Source organism: Poecile atricapillus, chromosome 3 (assembly GCF_030490865.1).
Source record: "Poecile atricapillus isolate bPoeAtr1 chromosome 3, bPoeAtr1.hap1, whole genome shotgun sequence".
NCBI lineage: Eukaryota > Metazoa > Chordata > Aves > Passeriformes > Paridae > Poecile > Poecile atricapillus.
The window spans coordinates 59831253-59848761 of NC_081251.1; the positions used below are offsets into that span (position 1 = coordinate 59831253).

The 17509-nt window shown below is 38.6% G+C and overlaps 1 protein-coding gene across 3 annotated transcripts in view; it reads right to left on the reverse strand.

The window, feature by feature from the left end:
- Positions 1-2345: 2345 nt before the first annotated feature.
- The window catches only part of IPCEF1 (interaction protein for cytohesin exchange factors 1), a 78642-nt gene continuing 63478 nt past the window's right edge, over positions 2346-17509 (reverse strand). For 2 of the 3 annotated variants that reach the window (XM_058834530.1, XM_058834532.1), the window contains 3 exons: positions 15876-16245; positions 7907-8100; positions 2346-4429 (listed from right to left, as the gene is read on the reverse strand). In XM_058834530.1, the coding sequence (XP_058690513.1) occupies positions 4229-4429; positions 7907-8100; positions 15876-16245 (765 nt within the window). In that variant the 3' untranslated portion in view covers positions 2346-4228. The remainder of the gene's footprint in view (positions 4430-7906; positions 8101-15875; positions 16246-17509) is intronic. The other variant, XM_058834531.1, reaches the window with a different exon arrangement.

Consider the following 17509-nt stretch of genomic DNA (forward strand, 5'->3'; position numbering starts at 1 on the left):
GTATGCTTACATGGGCTCCTTTGCTACTTGAAAAGTTTAAAAATACAGGTTTCCATATTAAATCTGTAATAGACATGTAAGCTTACAGGTTTACACAATAGACATAACACACCCACAATTTTTCCAAGTTAGAAATAATTTTAATTTCTGAATTTCCACAGAGTTTTAAATAAAATACCATTTTTGTTCTTTCCCTCCCTCCTTGACTGTCCCAAACCTGCCTTTTCTCTCAATATGTTGAATATATTTTGGTTTCCTCCAAAATTCAAATTATTTGTAAAAAAAGAGAAGCAGCACATTATTTATTCCTGTTTATTCCTTGTATCAGTTAGGGTATATTTAATTTATTCTTCAGTAGCTGTTACAGTGCTGTGTTTTGGATTCAGAATGAGAATGGTACTGATCACACACTGGTGTTTTGGTTTTTTGCTAAGTCGTGTTTATCCTAAGTAAAGGATATTTTTCTTTGTCTTGTTCTCTGCCAGTGAGGAAATACACACAAAACCAAACTGTCAGGGAGCATAGCTGGGACAGGTGACTCAAACTGACCAAAGGGATATTCCATACCACAGGAATATGGAATATCCAAAACCAGGGGGAGCTACCTGGAAGGGGGACCTGATCTGGGCTTGGGAAGTGGGGTCTGACAGGTCAGTGTGTGGTGAGCAAATGCATTGTACATCACTTGTTTGGGTTTCTTTCCTTTTTATTATCATTATCATTATCATCTACCATTGTTGCTGTATTTTACTTTATTTTAAATTATGAAACCGTTCTTGTCTCAGCATACAAGTTTTACCTCAGCTCTGCTCCCCATTACACAGGAATTGGGAAGGAAAAGAGAGGGGGAAGCAGCTGCATGGTGTTTCATCTCCAGCTGCACTTACAAATCATGACAAGGTGAAACCCTAGTACTGACTGAATCATCAGAGCTCCATGTAAAAATTATTCACAATACCCACATGATCTCTTCCATCATAGGAAAGGAAATGTGATCCCACCTCATTCTGGTATCTCATGAGATGTACATCACCAGAACAGAGAGATCCAATTTCCAGAAAAGCTGCAGAAACAGTTAAAATTAGATATTGTTACCAGAAATTCCAAAATCTCCATTGCTGGACTTGCTGCGCCAACTGGCTTTAATGACATAGGAAAAATTGTGCATGTGCACATATCCACACACACATACTTTCTCCCAAAAAAGTATATAAAACATGTCCCTTGAGGCAGATGGTTAAAGACTTCTTGATATTCACACACTAGGGATGCACAGCTCCCTGTGCTATGAGTCAATAGTGCAGGTCTTCCAAATCCAGACCAAGAAATACCAGTTACTCCAAGCATCACTGAGCAGAGAGCAGATTTGTCCAAATTTCTCCTGTTGAGGTGGCTCCCCGCTGTAGCTGTCAGCTTGTGCGTAATTCTGTCTCTGATTATGGCTTTCACGCTGCTGGGCAGCCCCCTGTGATAAACCCAGGCAAAACTGTCACAGTAATTAGCAATGCCAGAAAATTAATCCTGTTTCACTGCAATTTTCACTTCGCATTTTTCATGCTTTCCATTATTTTGAGTCTAAATAGTAGCTGAGGAGAGTGGAGTTAGACTTCCTGCACAGTATTTGCATAAAACCCATACTTTTGTTTTCTTGAACAAAGAAATTTGTTAAAATTATAACTGGGATTGAAGTCACCCACCCCATTCATGAATATTCTGTTCTTTTCTAAGCAGAAGTAGAGGCCAGTCTCAGCAGGTGTCCAAAACCTCAATAGTTCAACAATAAATATCTATTGACCATCTGAAGGAGAGTAATTCAAAAGCAATTTTAGGCTATGTAATCTGTCAGAACCTATAGAAGAGTTTGGGCAGTCCAAGGCCATCTCTTTGTCCCTAGAATTGGGAAAGCTGTTTTGTGTATGCTTATACAAGTGCATAAGTGTGAAAAGAGACAGCACAACATGTACAGGCCCCGTAGGCTTTTCTTTGTATCCTGCAAATCTACTTCAGTAAATGGAGTTGGCTCAGACTTTGCCCAGAACTGAAAGGCACTGACTTGTTTGGCCCAGCTCAACAGGCCACTTAAGCATGTTCTTCTTTTCAACATCTAAGTGAAGATGCTTTTGAAGGAAAATGGTGTTTACATGCTTTGTTTCATGAAAAACTTGGCATGTGTGATAGAAAATGTACATGCAATTTGACTTCAAATATTTATTAATTACTTAGCACCAGGCAGTTAAAAATGAAATGGACCGAGCAGGTCAATCCCTACACTCCTAATTTTCAGGGTGCTCTCAGAAATTAATTGACAACATTTCAGTGGGAATGGTGGAAGAATTATTAAAAAAAAAAAAACAACAAACCAAAAAAAAAAAAAAAAAAAAAAGCAATTACTCCAAACCAAATTGCACCAGGTATTAAGCTTGCTTAACTTCTAGTTAGAATTAGTGAAGTGAGGAAATCACTGCTCATATGATGATTTCCTGAAAAAAATGGCTTTTTAACCATCCAGGGTTTTGTGTCTGCTTCCCCATTTAGTCATTTTTCATCTATTTCCTTGCCTCTATTTTAAAATAAAAGCTGCTGAATATTAAAAACACAACGTCAACAGTAAAACTAATTACGACACTGGTGGAAAAGGTTTCATATGCTCCCACTAACACCATTATCTTTTGTTTTCTCAATCAAGCTATGATAAAACATAAAATGTATAAAGACAGATGAATATGGCTGCATCTCTACAGTGTATTTTGCTTTAAATGATAAACTGCATTGAAAACTAATGACAAAGAATATCTTTATGAAATAGCAACAGAAGTGCAGATTGTCACAGTTCATGTAGTGGCATTAATTTGGGAATGGTGGACTAATATTTGCTTTTCAAAATTGGGCTCTGAAAAGTTCCTTATACTGCAGAAGAGGGGAAGACAAAACCCTAAAACCTTGTACTGAGAGCAATGAAGCCAAAAAATCATGAACCTGCAGCAAAACCAATTTTTTTTTCCTGAAAGGGAAATCTTGAAACTTTCTAGAAAGCTTTTTTCAGGCCCTAAGTTGTACAGATTTTCTTCATCTAAAACTCAAAGCTAGAAAAGCAGAAGAGTCACAGCAGCTGTCTCAGGGTAGTTTCAGCTGCAGAGCCATTACTGTGATCTACAGTGGAACACAAAATAAAGAGGCATTTCAAGTCAACCTGTAAGCACTCACAGCTGAGTGGGTTTGGTCCACATGTGCCTATTTATATTAGGAAATTTAGCATATATAAATATATAAATAAAACATCTATACAGTACATAGTCACATTCATATAAGCCATAAAATCACATATATTTACAAAAATATTTGCAGCTTTGTTTTACACTTCCAAGTCCACATTAGGAGTTTAGTTGTTTAGCTTCTGCCTTGTGAATATGATCACCTTCCTTAAGTTGGACTCTGGGATGAACTTGTACCTTATATACTCCCATCTGTCAACAATAAGAAAGAAGAACATAATCTTCCAAGGAATTCTGCCAAGTCCATAAGAAAAGTTGAAACTTGTCTCACTGAAGAGTAAATTACATGTTAGCAAAAACGGAGAGAACTCTTCTTCATGTAGAAAGACAGTACCTTTTTGGTCTGAACTGTATATAAATTTGAAACTCATAAAACATCAGGCAGAGGCCAAACTGGGTGCCTGGCAGCTGTCTACAGTATCAACTCATGCATTATTACTCTTCCATTTGACTCAGTTTCAACTGGTAGAGTGGTGAAAGTAAATGGGTACAGAGATGAAAATGTATACATCAGGTTAACTTAGAGGGTAAAAAGGTAGAGTAGACTACATCCTGTTGGTATCAGTTTAGCTTCATTTCAAGGTAAGTTGTATGCTTAAAACAATCCCAAGGATCTCATATTTATACAGGACATATTACATAGTTCAGTGTCCTCCAGGAGCTGGACACTTATAATTTTCTTCTCCAAAAACTGAAAAAACATTCTTTGCTGCTTTGTTAAATACTCTTCTTACATATGCAGGCCACGTTCAGGCATGCTTTTTTGGGGAACTTGGGCAAGTTTGAGAAACTTGCCCTTTTGACATTAAGTAAGTTCTGCAAGAGCATTCAAAACTTTGGAGAATGGGTTGTTTTCCTTTCAAAGCACACTTGCAAAAAACAAGCCTCAAGATACAGCAGCTTAAATTGCTTGTACATGAAGACCCGTGGAGAAAAATCTTGCCATGTGCCACTGATCAAATAGCACTTTCAGTGATTGGCTGTGGAGTCATCTCTTGCTCCTCACTATTCTCGGTGGACATGTCCTGGACCTCCTGCTGCTGATAAATATCTTGGACCAGCATGATGTTTGTGCTCCTCCACTCTCTGTACTTCACTGCTGTCAACTTTGGGTCCTCTAGCAACTGGTTAATTGTGGCCAGGTCATGCTCCTTACACTAGGAAGAGAACAAGGCATTATTTCCACAGAAAATGTTGATACAATTGTCCCTAACAAAAAGTCTGAGAAAAATAGAGTCATGTCACAAGGAGACATCCAATTACCCATCCTCCTGGCAGCTTGTTCCCATTTTTTGGGCATAGGTCATCAAAGTTATGTTTAACAGCAAAAAATCTTTCCAGTTAAAGGTAAGTTATGATTTCATCTAGATTTTTTTTTATAGGCTTCTTAACAAAACTTGATGAGAGAATGGGAAATTTGCACATTATTATGCTGTCTCTCAACAAGACAGTACTTGCATGAAGCTAGACACAAAAACATTTATTTCTGTAATATTCTGTAATTATTTCAGTTCTAACTTTCTCAAAAAAACACTTATTCCATGTAATAAATGTCTCTTCTCTGGGAGCTGGACTGAACATAATTTTGGATATAATTTGTGCACTGGCAGTAGAGTGGCTACAGTACATGTGGCTGCCATCTACCACCAGCTACTGCTAATAAATCAAGTATCTACTTTTAGGCAAGAGCAGCTCAGACCATTTGTTGCAGGCACCCTGGTTCACTTGTAAGATGTGAGCAGTGATGGATGCAGGGACTCTGAGTCTATGTCACAGAACTACAGAATGGTTGAGCTTTGAAGGGACATCTGGAAGTCTTTTGATACAAAACCCTTCCTCAGACAGAGCCACCTACTGCAAACAGCCTAGAACTGTGTGCAGATGACTTGAATATCTCCAAAGATAGAGACTCAACAGCTTCTCTGGACAACCTGTGCTTGGTGACCTTCTGTGTTTCAGTTTGAACCCATCACTTCTGGTCCTGGTCACTGAACACCACTGAAAATAGCCTGGCTCTGTGTTCATTACACCCTCCTTTCACACACTGATATTCTTTGATGTCCTCACATGTTGTGGCATAACAAACTACTTTGCTTTTCCAGCCCATATTGCCTATCCATGCAATGGACCACAGGATAGAGAAGCCTCAGTGAGCAGGGATAATTTCTTAAGGAAGCACCATGCTGCACTAACAAAACTTGACTACTTTTTCCACGCTGCCTCCTTCCAGTCTGTGGGAAAGTGATGGAATAGTTGTAGCCATCTTCTCCTGCTGCCACCCATTCATCACACCCAAGGACACCCTGTGCTGGTGGCTGCCTTGAAAACACCCTGAAAGTACTCCCACACAATTCTTTCACCTTCTGATAGCATCAATCAGCTGTTTATACACCCATATCCCACTTACACTCTAGTGAAGCTTCAACTGCTCCAGTCTCTGTGACTCTTTATCTGCTTTTTAAACCCAAAAGCTTGTTCAAGTGTATTTTACACACATCCTACCCTCAAGACACAGTGCCAGCCCTTTTAAGGAGACTTCTGACATTGATGCAGGGATATGTGCAGTTAGCTTAAGAGGAGAGGAGATAAGGAGAGGGAAGGGAGAGGAGTATTTCTATTGGACAAACTTGGCAGCAAAAAGTCATGCCATGGAATTTCTCCTGTAGCACTAAAACTATTTCCTACATTCACTAAAACTGTGATGCACTTACACATAGCTTCCCTCTCTTCTAAAGTATTCAAAGCATGTTTTGTTAATGATAAATTGTGGCAGCAACATTAATCTGTTGTTAAATATGTGGAGTCAAAAGTCTAAAATTAAAATTGCATTGAGACTTGCATAAATCACTTCTCAAACTAATAGGGTTTTAATTAAAGCAGAGTACATATGGATCAGAAGCAAAAAACTCCTGATTTTTAAATTTTCAGTATATAAGTTCCAATTATCTTATGTCTTATATTATACATTAAGAAAATTGACTTTAAAAGCTCATAATTCCACTGATGTAAAGAATATGGCACTTTCCTACTGTAGGGACTTGACTTTCAGACAGGCTAACTTAAATACTGCTGTGTACAGAACTGTGATTATGAAGAAGTGCTTGTGCTTTTTTATTTGTCTTGTCAATACTCCAGTTTTTTAGTTTGAAGAAAGAAAAAAAAAAAATCAAAAAACCCTCCAAAGAGATGAACACTCCAAAACTAATTTTTCCGTATTAATAAAAGAGTTAGACAAGCCTAAGTTAACTGCAACTCTTATAATGCTCCCATGCTAAATCAGTTCACTGTTACCATCAATGCACCACCTTGCTTGTGTCTGACATTAAGGCTTCCGTTCAACCCCATACTAATGAAAGTGACTGTCTCACAAAGCACAACTCCATTTTGCACTACCTGGTTCTTAGATTTATTAGTGAGGCTCCTGTCAGAGAAATCCTTGCAGAATGTTTCTGTACATAATTTTCTATCCTATAAAACTGGCATATTTTTAAACTAACTTTCTGCTGTGTGGGGGGCTCACTTTATTAATGATGCAAATGAGTACTTCTGTAGTCACTGCCACATCACTGAAAACTCTTTGGTACTAAGAAGAGACTTCACCAGGTCTCATATGGAGCCAAGAAGATTGTCTCTCTTCCCAATTCCCTTTACAATTGTACTTTTCAGGAATTTCAATACAGGCTGAGGTGCCAAACCTAAAACTCCCATTGCAACTAAAAATCAAACCAATGATTGTGCTGACAGGATAAGTTTTTAGAATCATAAAGCTGCTAAGGTTGGAAAAGACTTCTAAGATCATCAAGTCCAACGATTTTGCATGCATTTCTCCAGCTTACAGTGCCTGAAGCCAAATACATCTATTTGAAACAAGATACTCAATTCCTGCTTCTAATGCATACGAAGAGAAACAAGTGAAGCCCCAAGTTTGCATTTATTTTCTCCTCCTTACAATATAAAGGCTATGGTTAAGCTTTTTGTTTCCCTCAGTACCATTCAGAAGCAGGCTTTGAAATCCCATGACACTTGATTCTGGCAAATAAACCACTTCATAAATTCCCATATTCCACACAGATTTACCATCTCTTTCATGGAACATCTCCTGAACCCCTGCACCCCTCCAGTTCGTGATACATTTCCAACATAAAAGCAGGATGCTTTTGTTATTAAAAATATTTTAGTTACAGGAGGTCTTTACATAGCTTTGGCACATCCTGTACATTCTCTGATAATCACATAAGGAAAAGTTTTTTTGGCTCAGGGTCATTTTCAAGTCCTTTATCATCAATGTACTTTGTCTGCTCTTCCTTTTTTAAGGCTCCCCTGTTTATTGCATTTAGCTGAGCTTGCAAGTTTTACAGTTAACTAAGAGTTTTCTTTATTAAATTTTCCAAATTGGCTGGAACTTCTGCAAGAAGAGTCCCTCCTGAGCCATAGCCTCTGCTTCCAGTTCAAACTGAACAACATAATGCAGATCAGTATTCACAATGAAGCAGAAAAAAAAAATTAAAAAACTTAACAAAATTCCTTGGGGTTTTCAGTAAATATGTAATTAGTTTGGCTGAAGTCTATACTGTTTCTTTTTCAGCCAAACTGCTTTTTTCTCTCTTTTCCCTTGGCAAGATCTGCAAACTCACCTTTAATGTGCTGTTCAGCATTCGAATTTTGTGGAGTTTCTCATTAATGGAGGGGTTTTTGCTGCGCTTGATAAATGACTTCCGAAGCTCCTTCTTGGTTGACAGTCGACGATCCCCAATGGGAGACAGGCTTGCTTGCTCCAATGACTTGTAAAGCCTCTCCATCTCATCATCATCATCACATTTTTCCTGGTCTGCAAAGAAAAGAATAAACTGGGTATGAGAACATGAATGTGACAGCAGATAACAGAAAAGGTATGTTCAGCCATCAGGAAGACTCTCAACCAACTCAAAAAATAATGGTATTAGAGTTAAAACTAAGGGCAATTAGGGTAATTTCTAGGCTAATAATGCCTAAGAGAAAGACATACTTCCAAACTCACAATGTTGTTAAGAATCAGGTTATGATCCAAACAGATGTGAGCCTGAATCTCCATGCACAGAGTGCTGCTTTAATGCTCTGAATATATCACAGACTTCAAACAACTGTCAGTAGCTCTATGTTTGAATGAAACAACTCTGATCACATCTACACCCATTCACCCCTCCCTGCATGCTGCACACAGTGAATTATGCTTCTACCTCACAGGTATGCTTCTAACTCACAGGGCAAATTCTCTTTGGTGTACTGATTCATCACCAGGTTTTTGGTAATTATTGAAAACAAAGTTTAAAAAAAAATTAGCAATTAAAAGAAACATAAAAACATTTCAGGGGCCCCAAGAGAAAGTCCCTAGAAAACATACTAAAGAAAGAACCCTTGGTGCATTCAATGTCTTGCCCCTGAGTTTCACAGACAGCAGCAGAGAATTTACTTGTAAGGAAGGCCTCACAGCAAAGTCTTGATTATCTCCACCTTAATTATTCTGATGGCTCCCAAGCTGCAAGACCATTTCCAAGGCAGAGAGTCCACGAAAGGAAGAGTGAGTAAACAGCCAAGAATAGCACAAAATAAGATGGAAATTGAAGCAAAGGCATTTCTCAGAATAAAACAAAAATGAACAGACAGAAACTAAAAATGTGCTGGGCATATGCAGGGGTGTTTTAGCAGAAGGCCAATTTTAGCATCAGACTGCGCAACTCACTTCTTGTCCATCAGTCCCCAGGGCTTCAGTGAGCTCTAAAGGAAAGTCTTACAGCTATTGCTGTTTTCAGGGTGCTAATGAATCCCTCAAGATCCACTTTGGATAACACTTAATCAAGTGTATTACTGGCAGTATTGGTGTTAGTCCTTCTCAACTGCAGTCCTTCCTATTCCCATTGAACTGGCTGGGCACTTTTTTCTCTTAAAGTAAACATTTACTTTTCTAAATCATCTGCAGTCAGCGAATATATTCTGAACAAAAGGAACAAGGCCTTCTGCTCACTCATGCTGCTGCAAAAAGACTTCTGCAATATGTCAACATGCTATGGAAGCTGCTTCTTATCTTTTCCATGTTTTATAAAGAACAGCATCCTCCTACATCTCTGTTCTTTCTAAATATTTAGGTTACGAGAAAGGTTTATGATATGCTGCAAATATTTGCCTTCACTGTGTTTCTGGCCTATTCTTCACTACTGTGGGATTATAAAAAGCCTACTGTAACTTAACAAAAAATAAATATTACTTCCAACACTGGTACATTGCTGGAGGAGGAAAAGGAGAACTGTTGTATATTTAACAAGCTGCAGGAAACAGAAAAAAAAATGGAAGTGTAAGGCATAATACACAGCAGTAGTATTTCCTGAAAGCTGTTGGCACATGCCATGAGGCTCATAATAACTAGTTTCCTGCCTGCTTTCTTGGGATAAAGCAGCTGCTTGTTTCATTAGCCAGCTTCTGCACAGGACTGGCTCAACTATGCTGTAGACATCACCCACCACAACTGTGCATAGTAACACTGTGAGAAATAAATTGATTTTTATCAGCTATCCAAAAAAGACGATGTATGAAGAAAAAAAAAAAATAAGTTGCTTCAATCCTGTTCAGCAACTTTTAGATAAAGTCAACCCACAGGGCATTTAAGGTCCCTGCTCCAGACGCCTTTTGAGGCTAACTCATGACCTTCTTTAGTGCCCTAAAAGGGTTACAAAGCAGCAAGCCTGAGAAAACAGCTTCAGTGAACACTCTTCAGCCAGGCGAAACATTCTGATATCTTCCGTGCACTCATGGGAAACTGTAAGGAGCACAGTAAGACTCAGCACAGAAAAGACAAAGCCAAAGTCAGAAAAACCCAGGAGAAGGCTCCCAGATGATGCACTTGCCCAGGAAAGTGTACTCAGCTCCTGCAGACTTTCAAGACTGCTACCAGAAAGTCCTTTCCTGTTTCTTATTTTTCCACCCTTCTCATCCTCCAAGAGATTAATCAGGGTCAGGTAATTTCAAAGGGAAAGGAATATGTCAGATTCTTCATATCAGGTGGATAAAGGAAGTTGTAATAAAGTAACTAAATGGAATTTTAGCAAGCTGCTGAAAAACAAGGGTGAGTGGAACTTACAGGTTGTGGAGTGCCAGGTATGGGTTACACAGCACTTTTGTCTCCATCTTTGACGAATTTCAACTACAAATCAAAGAGTATCCTAATATTGTGTGTTTGTGTAGAACAGTGCTGCTGGTGACAAAGCATATGTCTGCCAACAAACCTCTATAAACTGAGGCCAGACTGTTATCTATCTGGAATTTTACCTTCAGTGTACCTGAGTACCCCTGAGCCAAGGTCAGAAAGAAAAAGCCCACATTTTGCAGGCTTGAAGCTGTCACTGAATGCACTAGATTAATGCTGTAAATCTGAAAGGGGGAGAGGTATTGTAGGAACTGAAAAATTCTGATTTAGGGGAACTAAAACGCAATTCTGAGGTTTGATGCCATTTATCTGGAATTTCCTCTAAAAGGAGGTATCACAGACAGGAACAAACTCCCAGAAGGTCAACATGCCTATTCTTCACCTCCTCAGTTTTCAGCTTCCACTCTGCTGTCAGTCAACTTGCCACAAGCTGGAGACAGATATGAAGACTAAGATATTGAGTCTCCTCATCTTGGAGCTTCAATACAGAAGCTTGTCTGAAATCTCAACTTCAATGCTCTTTAGGCCTATGCAAGTGAAATTTTCCAGAACTTTCAAAAAGCAGCTGTGAAAAATAAAGTTGATTGTTTCCCAGTGGTAAAGATATAGGAATTGGAAATGTTTGGTAGAAGGGGCATTTTGCATTGAAAACCACCTCCCACAGAACATGTCTGACTAAATTTATCTGAAATGTAAATATTTGTTCTCCCATTCTGTAACTGAGATCTCACAGACCCCCAGCTGTGTATTAATCCCAGGGAAAAAATATTCTGCTTCTTCCTCCTGTACTTACTACTCTTATGAGCTTCTTGTGGCTTTGCCAGCACCTCTGTTTCTGATTCCGCTAACATTTTTGATGCCAGTGGTAGAGAACACATACACCCAAGACTGGGAAGAGTAGAGAGAAAAAAGTCATAAATTATTTTTGCCCTTACCTACTATCCACCCCCCTAGCCCTTCTTCATAGTGGTAGTATACTTTCCAATGAGAATATGAAGTCACCTCAGGGAAATTACATTTCCCACATAATTATGGAATAGAAAATACAGAAAAAAAATTCAATTAGGTGAGTATAACTCAGGCAAACTCCTCACTGGCAAATGCAGAACTAACGGAGGAAAGACTGGAAGAAAATAATAGGAAAGCTATGTTATCAGAAACAATTAGATGCTGTTGTCTGACAGTATAGTAGACTCAGCAGTGAGGGGCAGAATTTTAATAAATTGACGGAAATGGAAACAACATAAATAGGGTTCAGAAAACACCATAGTTTTCACTGTGATTTCTAAAGCTTTTTTGATGACAAACAGAATAATTATTTAAGTTGTTTCTCTGCACAGTTATTCTCACCACAGGCACATTTCTCAGCTAGTCTTAGCCATGATCTAACTATTTGCTATGACTTTTGCAGAGGGAACAAAGGGGCCAGAGCACACCAGAGGATCTGTTCTGGCTATTACTGGCACAGGCAGACTCCAGAGAGGAAGAGGATGTCAGTAGTGAGAACAGAAGGAATTGAATGGATCCAGCTCCTATTTAACCAACTCCTTCCCACAAAACCAACCCAGATAAAATCCAAGACATATTTGAAAAGCTGTCCAGGTTTGAAAATACCAGCACACTCAAGATCTTCCACAGCTACTGTGAGCTAAGGTAAAATAAACCAGAAGTGGTAAAATAAGAATGCCTTGCCAAGATGCACTAATTTCATGTGATCATGAAGCCCTCAGAAAATGCAAGGAAGAAGGATCTTACTGCTATAATAGCAGACACCTAAATAAATAGAAACACACATTCCTATTTTCTTATATAACCTCTCAGTTTCTGTGGCTTCCTTTAGCTGTTACGGTTTTGATCATAATGGTGATGCGTCAGAGTCATATACTTTTTCTTCCAATAGTTGCCAGAAAAAATACAAAGGATGGAGTTTGGCTGGAGAGTATGTCTAGCCATCCTGGAGTGGACAAGGCCAGCTTCTGGATACAGCGCACGTAGTCAGACAGCCGTTTGTACTCTCAGCTGCTTCTTGTTTGCCTTTCAGTTTCTTTGCATCACAGGCAGCTTAGAATCCTTTGTCACTGTGCGTGTAGCAAGCTGCATCACCAAAGCCTTAGATAGTCCCAAAAAAGTAAATGAATGCATAATGTTGGTCTCCTTTCAAAAGAGAAAACTGATAAACTCCCCTTCTTTGTATCACTTTCTGGTATGTAACATCTCCCTGGTGACTGGTGCAGAGAATTAATGCTCACAATGTTCATAACACCACTGAGAATGGTTGGAAAGATTGTTAAAAATATCATGTTATGGCTCCTTGCACCAGAACCTCACAGTTTCTTAGCAGAGTTCATTAAATAATTTCTGTTGGAAAAATAATCGTTCATAATTTAGTTGAATCTGTAGCTTTTTTTATGAGGTACAAAATAAAATCCATTTATTTCTGAAAAATGTTTCTTCCATTGTTTAACTCATCACTAAGGTTTCTTCACCGTTTCTGTACTTTTTCATTGTAAGCTCTTCCCACAAAACCACAGCGACTCTTTCTTCCTTCTAGGTACCAACTTTTCTTGGCTTGGTCTCCAGCCTCTTTCTAGACTTTGTCCAGAAGGAGTGCTCTTCAGTTCTAGATAATTTTAACCTCAACTCAAAGCTCTTATCAGCTACAACCAAAAATTCAACTTGTGGTTTTACTTTGAAAAATGTGGTCAGAAAACAGTGTGGCAGGGTGGTTTTTTATCCTCACCAGGAGAAAGAGAGAGCACAGACACATCTGTAGGTTCTGTGGGGGACTGGGACCAAAATCTATCAAAGAACATAACTGTTCTGATGACAGCAGGGCCATCTTTATACACAGGGGACATGTACTTTCAGGACAAATGTTGACAAAAGACAGACTTGTCTCCTCCTGGATGCAATCTCGAGACTCTGAAACATGTCAGAAATGCACTATTCAGAAGCACTCTAAAGCAAATAATACTGACTGTACTGACGTATGCCTTCTTATTTTGCGTCAGATAACAAGGGTGTTCTTACCAGTTTTTTGCAAATCAGGAGAATTTGCAGCTAGATTTTACCCAACAACTTGAATTCATCTCACAGTATTTGTGCACATGCTTACCAACTAGCTGGAGAGGGAAGTTCTTGAGGGATAAGCCACAGAAACAGAATTGCATCCTTTTTGATGACTTTCATTAGGAGCTGAATTATTAGTTAATATTAATCCTTCTTTTCCTACCTCATTATTAAATTGAAGTAGCTTAATCTCCTTGCAAAATATTTCCTCAATATTTTCAGTGACCACACAGCAGCACTCTCCACACCCAGCCCATAATATGCAGACTGATAAAGGAAAGACAAACCTGTCTTTCTTTATGGTGTATGTTTTACTTGTTCAGCAATGGGTTATGATGCAGACAAGAACTGGTGAGGTTGTACAGTTTCCATAGTGACTGTCTTGGTGAAATTATCTATTTCTGGGATTCTGTCAATGACCACCACTGTGGTTAGGACGGAAGTGCTCTGTGTTCTGCCATTAGGGTGGCTCATCAGCTAAGCAGTGAGCAACAGAAGAATTCGTTGATACGAATAAGCTTATCAAAATTAAACCATCTTGCACACTGCAGGGGTAACCAAAATGTGCCTTGATTTACATTGTAATCCCATTTTATTAGTTAGTATGATTGAGCCTATCAAACTGTACTTTAAATTATTATGAATGTGTCATGCTAATTCTATGACATAAAAATCCATAAAAGTATTTGTCACCCTTACATTACAATGGAAAGCAGTAACCTATGCATTATTGCAGGATTTCTGACAATATCAGAGGAACATATTCTAAGCAAAAGTTTAGATTTCTGAAGAGCAAACACTGAATCTTTGTCAACAGATATAAGCCACTATGTCATTTATGATCTACATTCCAACAATCCACTTGAATGTCCCCAGTAATGTTTTCCAAAGACATTACTTTATCAAATTTAACCCAGAAGGTAAAATTACAGAAAACTTCTGTAAAGACATATTTAATATGTCTTTGTGACATTTTCATTAGGGACTCCATTTCTGCCAGCCCTAGCCTTTTCACAGCTTGCAAACCCAGAATCAGGGGAATTCGATTCCACAGTAACCCAAAGCACAGCACTCTATTCCAATACATTGAAACAGCATATATGCTCACTCTGGATTTTAATTTTTTCTGCTCTTCATTGCTGCAGAATTTTCTAGCAGAGAAGCCTACAAAATGGATAAGGTAGGTGAACATAAATTGAACATAAATAACAATGAGTTAATTGTCACTTTTGATGAAAACTTTACTTTTCTTAATGTCCTTTTTGTTTGTGTAAAATCAGAAAAGGTACGACAACATAAAGGGGTGACAGCTTTCTAAGTGTTGCTATTTGTAAAACATAAGGGGACTGACAAGGTAACTAATGTGCCTCATAGTGTCATCTTCCAGTGTCAAGTTCACCTACAAAGAAGTAGCCTGAGTTCCCAACAACTCCAGTGCTGTTTCTTTCCACCACTGCATTACTTTCAGCCTAAGCTCTTAGATGTGACCTTCTTTTTCATTGTGCTGAGACAACCCTTCTCTTTCAGCAAAAAAGTACTCCAAATTGTTACAAGGATTTGGAATCATGGGAGGAGATGAGGCAGAGGAATGTTGTTGTTCCCTTATATATTACCCCTGTACACAGAATAATTGTATGCCAGGAACAGCTCTTAGGATTCAGCTGTTTTAATTCAGAAAGAAGAAGCTTTGCTCAAAAGGCAGGAGATATTTCCTCACTACACAGGAGAATTACAAACAGTAACAATGACCGAATTCTGGAGCCATGCCACCTTTCAATTAGCAGTACATTTCAGTAGGAGGATACTGTGCAGATACCTATTTGATTAAACAAAATCCAGTCTTAATAGACTTTCTGATTCAGGATTTCAGCTGTTTTCCCTTGATTGCAATGAAGTTTAATGAAGCAAATAGGGAGTATGTACTTTGAGTAAATGCAACAGCACATATTTGTAAAATTGGATTGACTTAACCCCATGTTCACCGTTCCCTACATATTACAGTTTTGTTAAAATGTTCATTCTGTGACACACTTTGTTAATATTTTGATTCAATCCTAACTAATAAAACATATCTGCATTGAAATAAAGACTGCTAATAAAATTATGTCTATGCTAAATTTATATACAGAGGTTATGATCTAACAAATAGATACCATTTGAGAAAAGCTGTAAAGTTACCTACCAACCAGACACTAGGCTATATATTAAATGTGCAATAAATTAAATGCTATAAATGACGTGCCACTGGAAAACTCTTCAGTGAAGAATATAGAGGAAGGAAGGGGAAAGGAAGTTAAGGAAACCCGTAACTCTTACATTGTGTGGCTCTGCAACAAAAATCTCTCTCATTAGCTCACCTTTGGCTAGTGGTTGCTGTCCTGTTGCATCTGGCACAGTTAGACAATGTGTATCTGCACTCAAGTAAGAGGTTTGGGATTCACCATTGGATTCAGAAAGCTGGACTTCCTGGCTTTCTGCTGCATCTCCACAGACCAGTCCTGGTGGCTCATCAGAGTGAATCTGTACACAGAATGTCAAAGGCTGGTCACCCTCTTCCGTGGCAGAGCTGTTAACCAGGTCAAGCCAGGACTGCCTCTCGGAATAAACCACTTTGGATGTCAAGGAAGACGATGATTCTTGGGAGTTGAAAGTGCTTTCAGGAGAGGAGAGAGAACAAGATGCTTCACTTGACAGAGTTGAGGTGAATGATGACTTTTGCTGATCCTGCTTTCCAGAAATGAAAGGGAGGGGGGCAGGGGGGGTGAAAAGGGACAGGAAGGGGGGAAGAAAAAAGAAAAGTTATTTACAAATTACTCCTGTTTCTAGGTTCTACATGTTATATAGTCATGCAGCTGACATACTAAAATTTATGTTATCTGGTTGCTTATTCATCCAAACAAGCCTGTGGTGTGGCAATCAATCTCCTACAGAGCAGTAACTTCAGAAACCAAGCCACCAGGAAGCCAAAGGCAAAAGGGATATAAACCTGACAATGCCTAGAAGCAAAGACCAAGGAAAACTATTATGCTGAATGTAGCCTTCTGTGGTAGGTCTCACACTCGCCTTCTTTCTTTAATTTGTCTTCAGTTTATTGGTCTAATCAAGAGTGAAGAAGAAAAACTCCAAATTAGCCACTGAACACAAAGCACTCAACAGTTCCACCAATGTAACAACCAGAGATAGACAGAAGGGACACCAAGCACTGAAGTACAGTAAAGAAGTGTGTTTCCTAGTCCATTCAAGGGATACTTGTTCACCAGGCCAAGAAGGCTTAGCAGAAAATATCAGAAATTGTGATGAGATCATCATGATATGAAAGACAGGTTTCTTGCTGCTGCAGAAATTCACTCCTTCTGCATACCATCTCCTACTGGCCAATGGCAGCATCAGAATACCAGACTTGATGGATCACAATTCTGATAAGCTTCTGTCCTCAATATTTATGTAGAATAGATCTGTGTAAGTATTAAAATAGATGATAACTAGATTGAAAATATTGAAACTTACTGAGAAGATGTTGCTAGGGAAATCTAGAAAAGCTGAAAACAGTAAATGCCTGGAATTCCTGTTTATAACCCAGTAAACCAGATAAAAGTTTTATTCAAATAAATCAAATCAAGAGTAACAATTTTTTTATAATGATTTTCAAATTCCACAATTCAGTGTTGTATACTGTAGTGTATACTACTTCCTTCTTATATTAAAAACAGCAAAACCTTCCTGTGCTTCTAATATAGCATCATGCAACAAGTAGTCAATTCAGAGGATGAGGAGGACTTATACCAGACTGTTAGCACTATTTGTTTATAGCAGTTTATTTGTTTTTGCAAATTTTCAAAACCATTCATAGAATCATAGAACTGTCAAGGTTGGAAGAGACTCTCAAGACTATCCAGTCCAGCCAAGTACCCAACACTTCCACTGCAACCCCTAAATCACATAATTCAGCCCTGGCTGTGGATCCTTCTTGAAGGTTCCAAAGGATGATGAC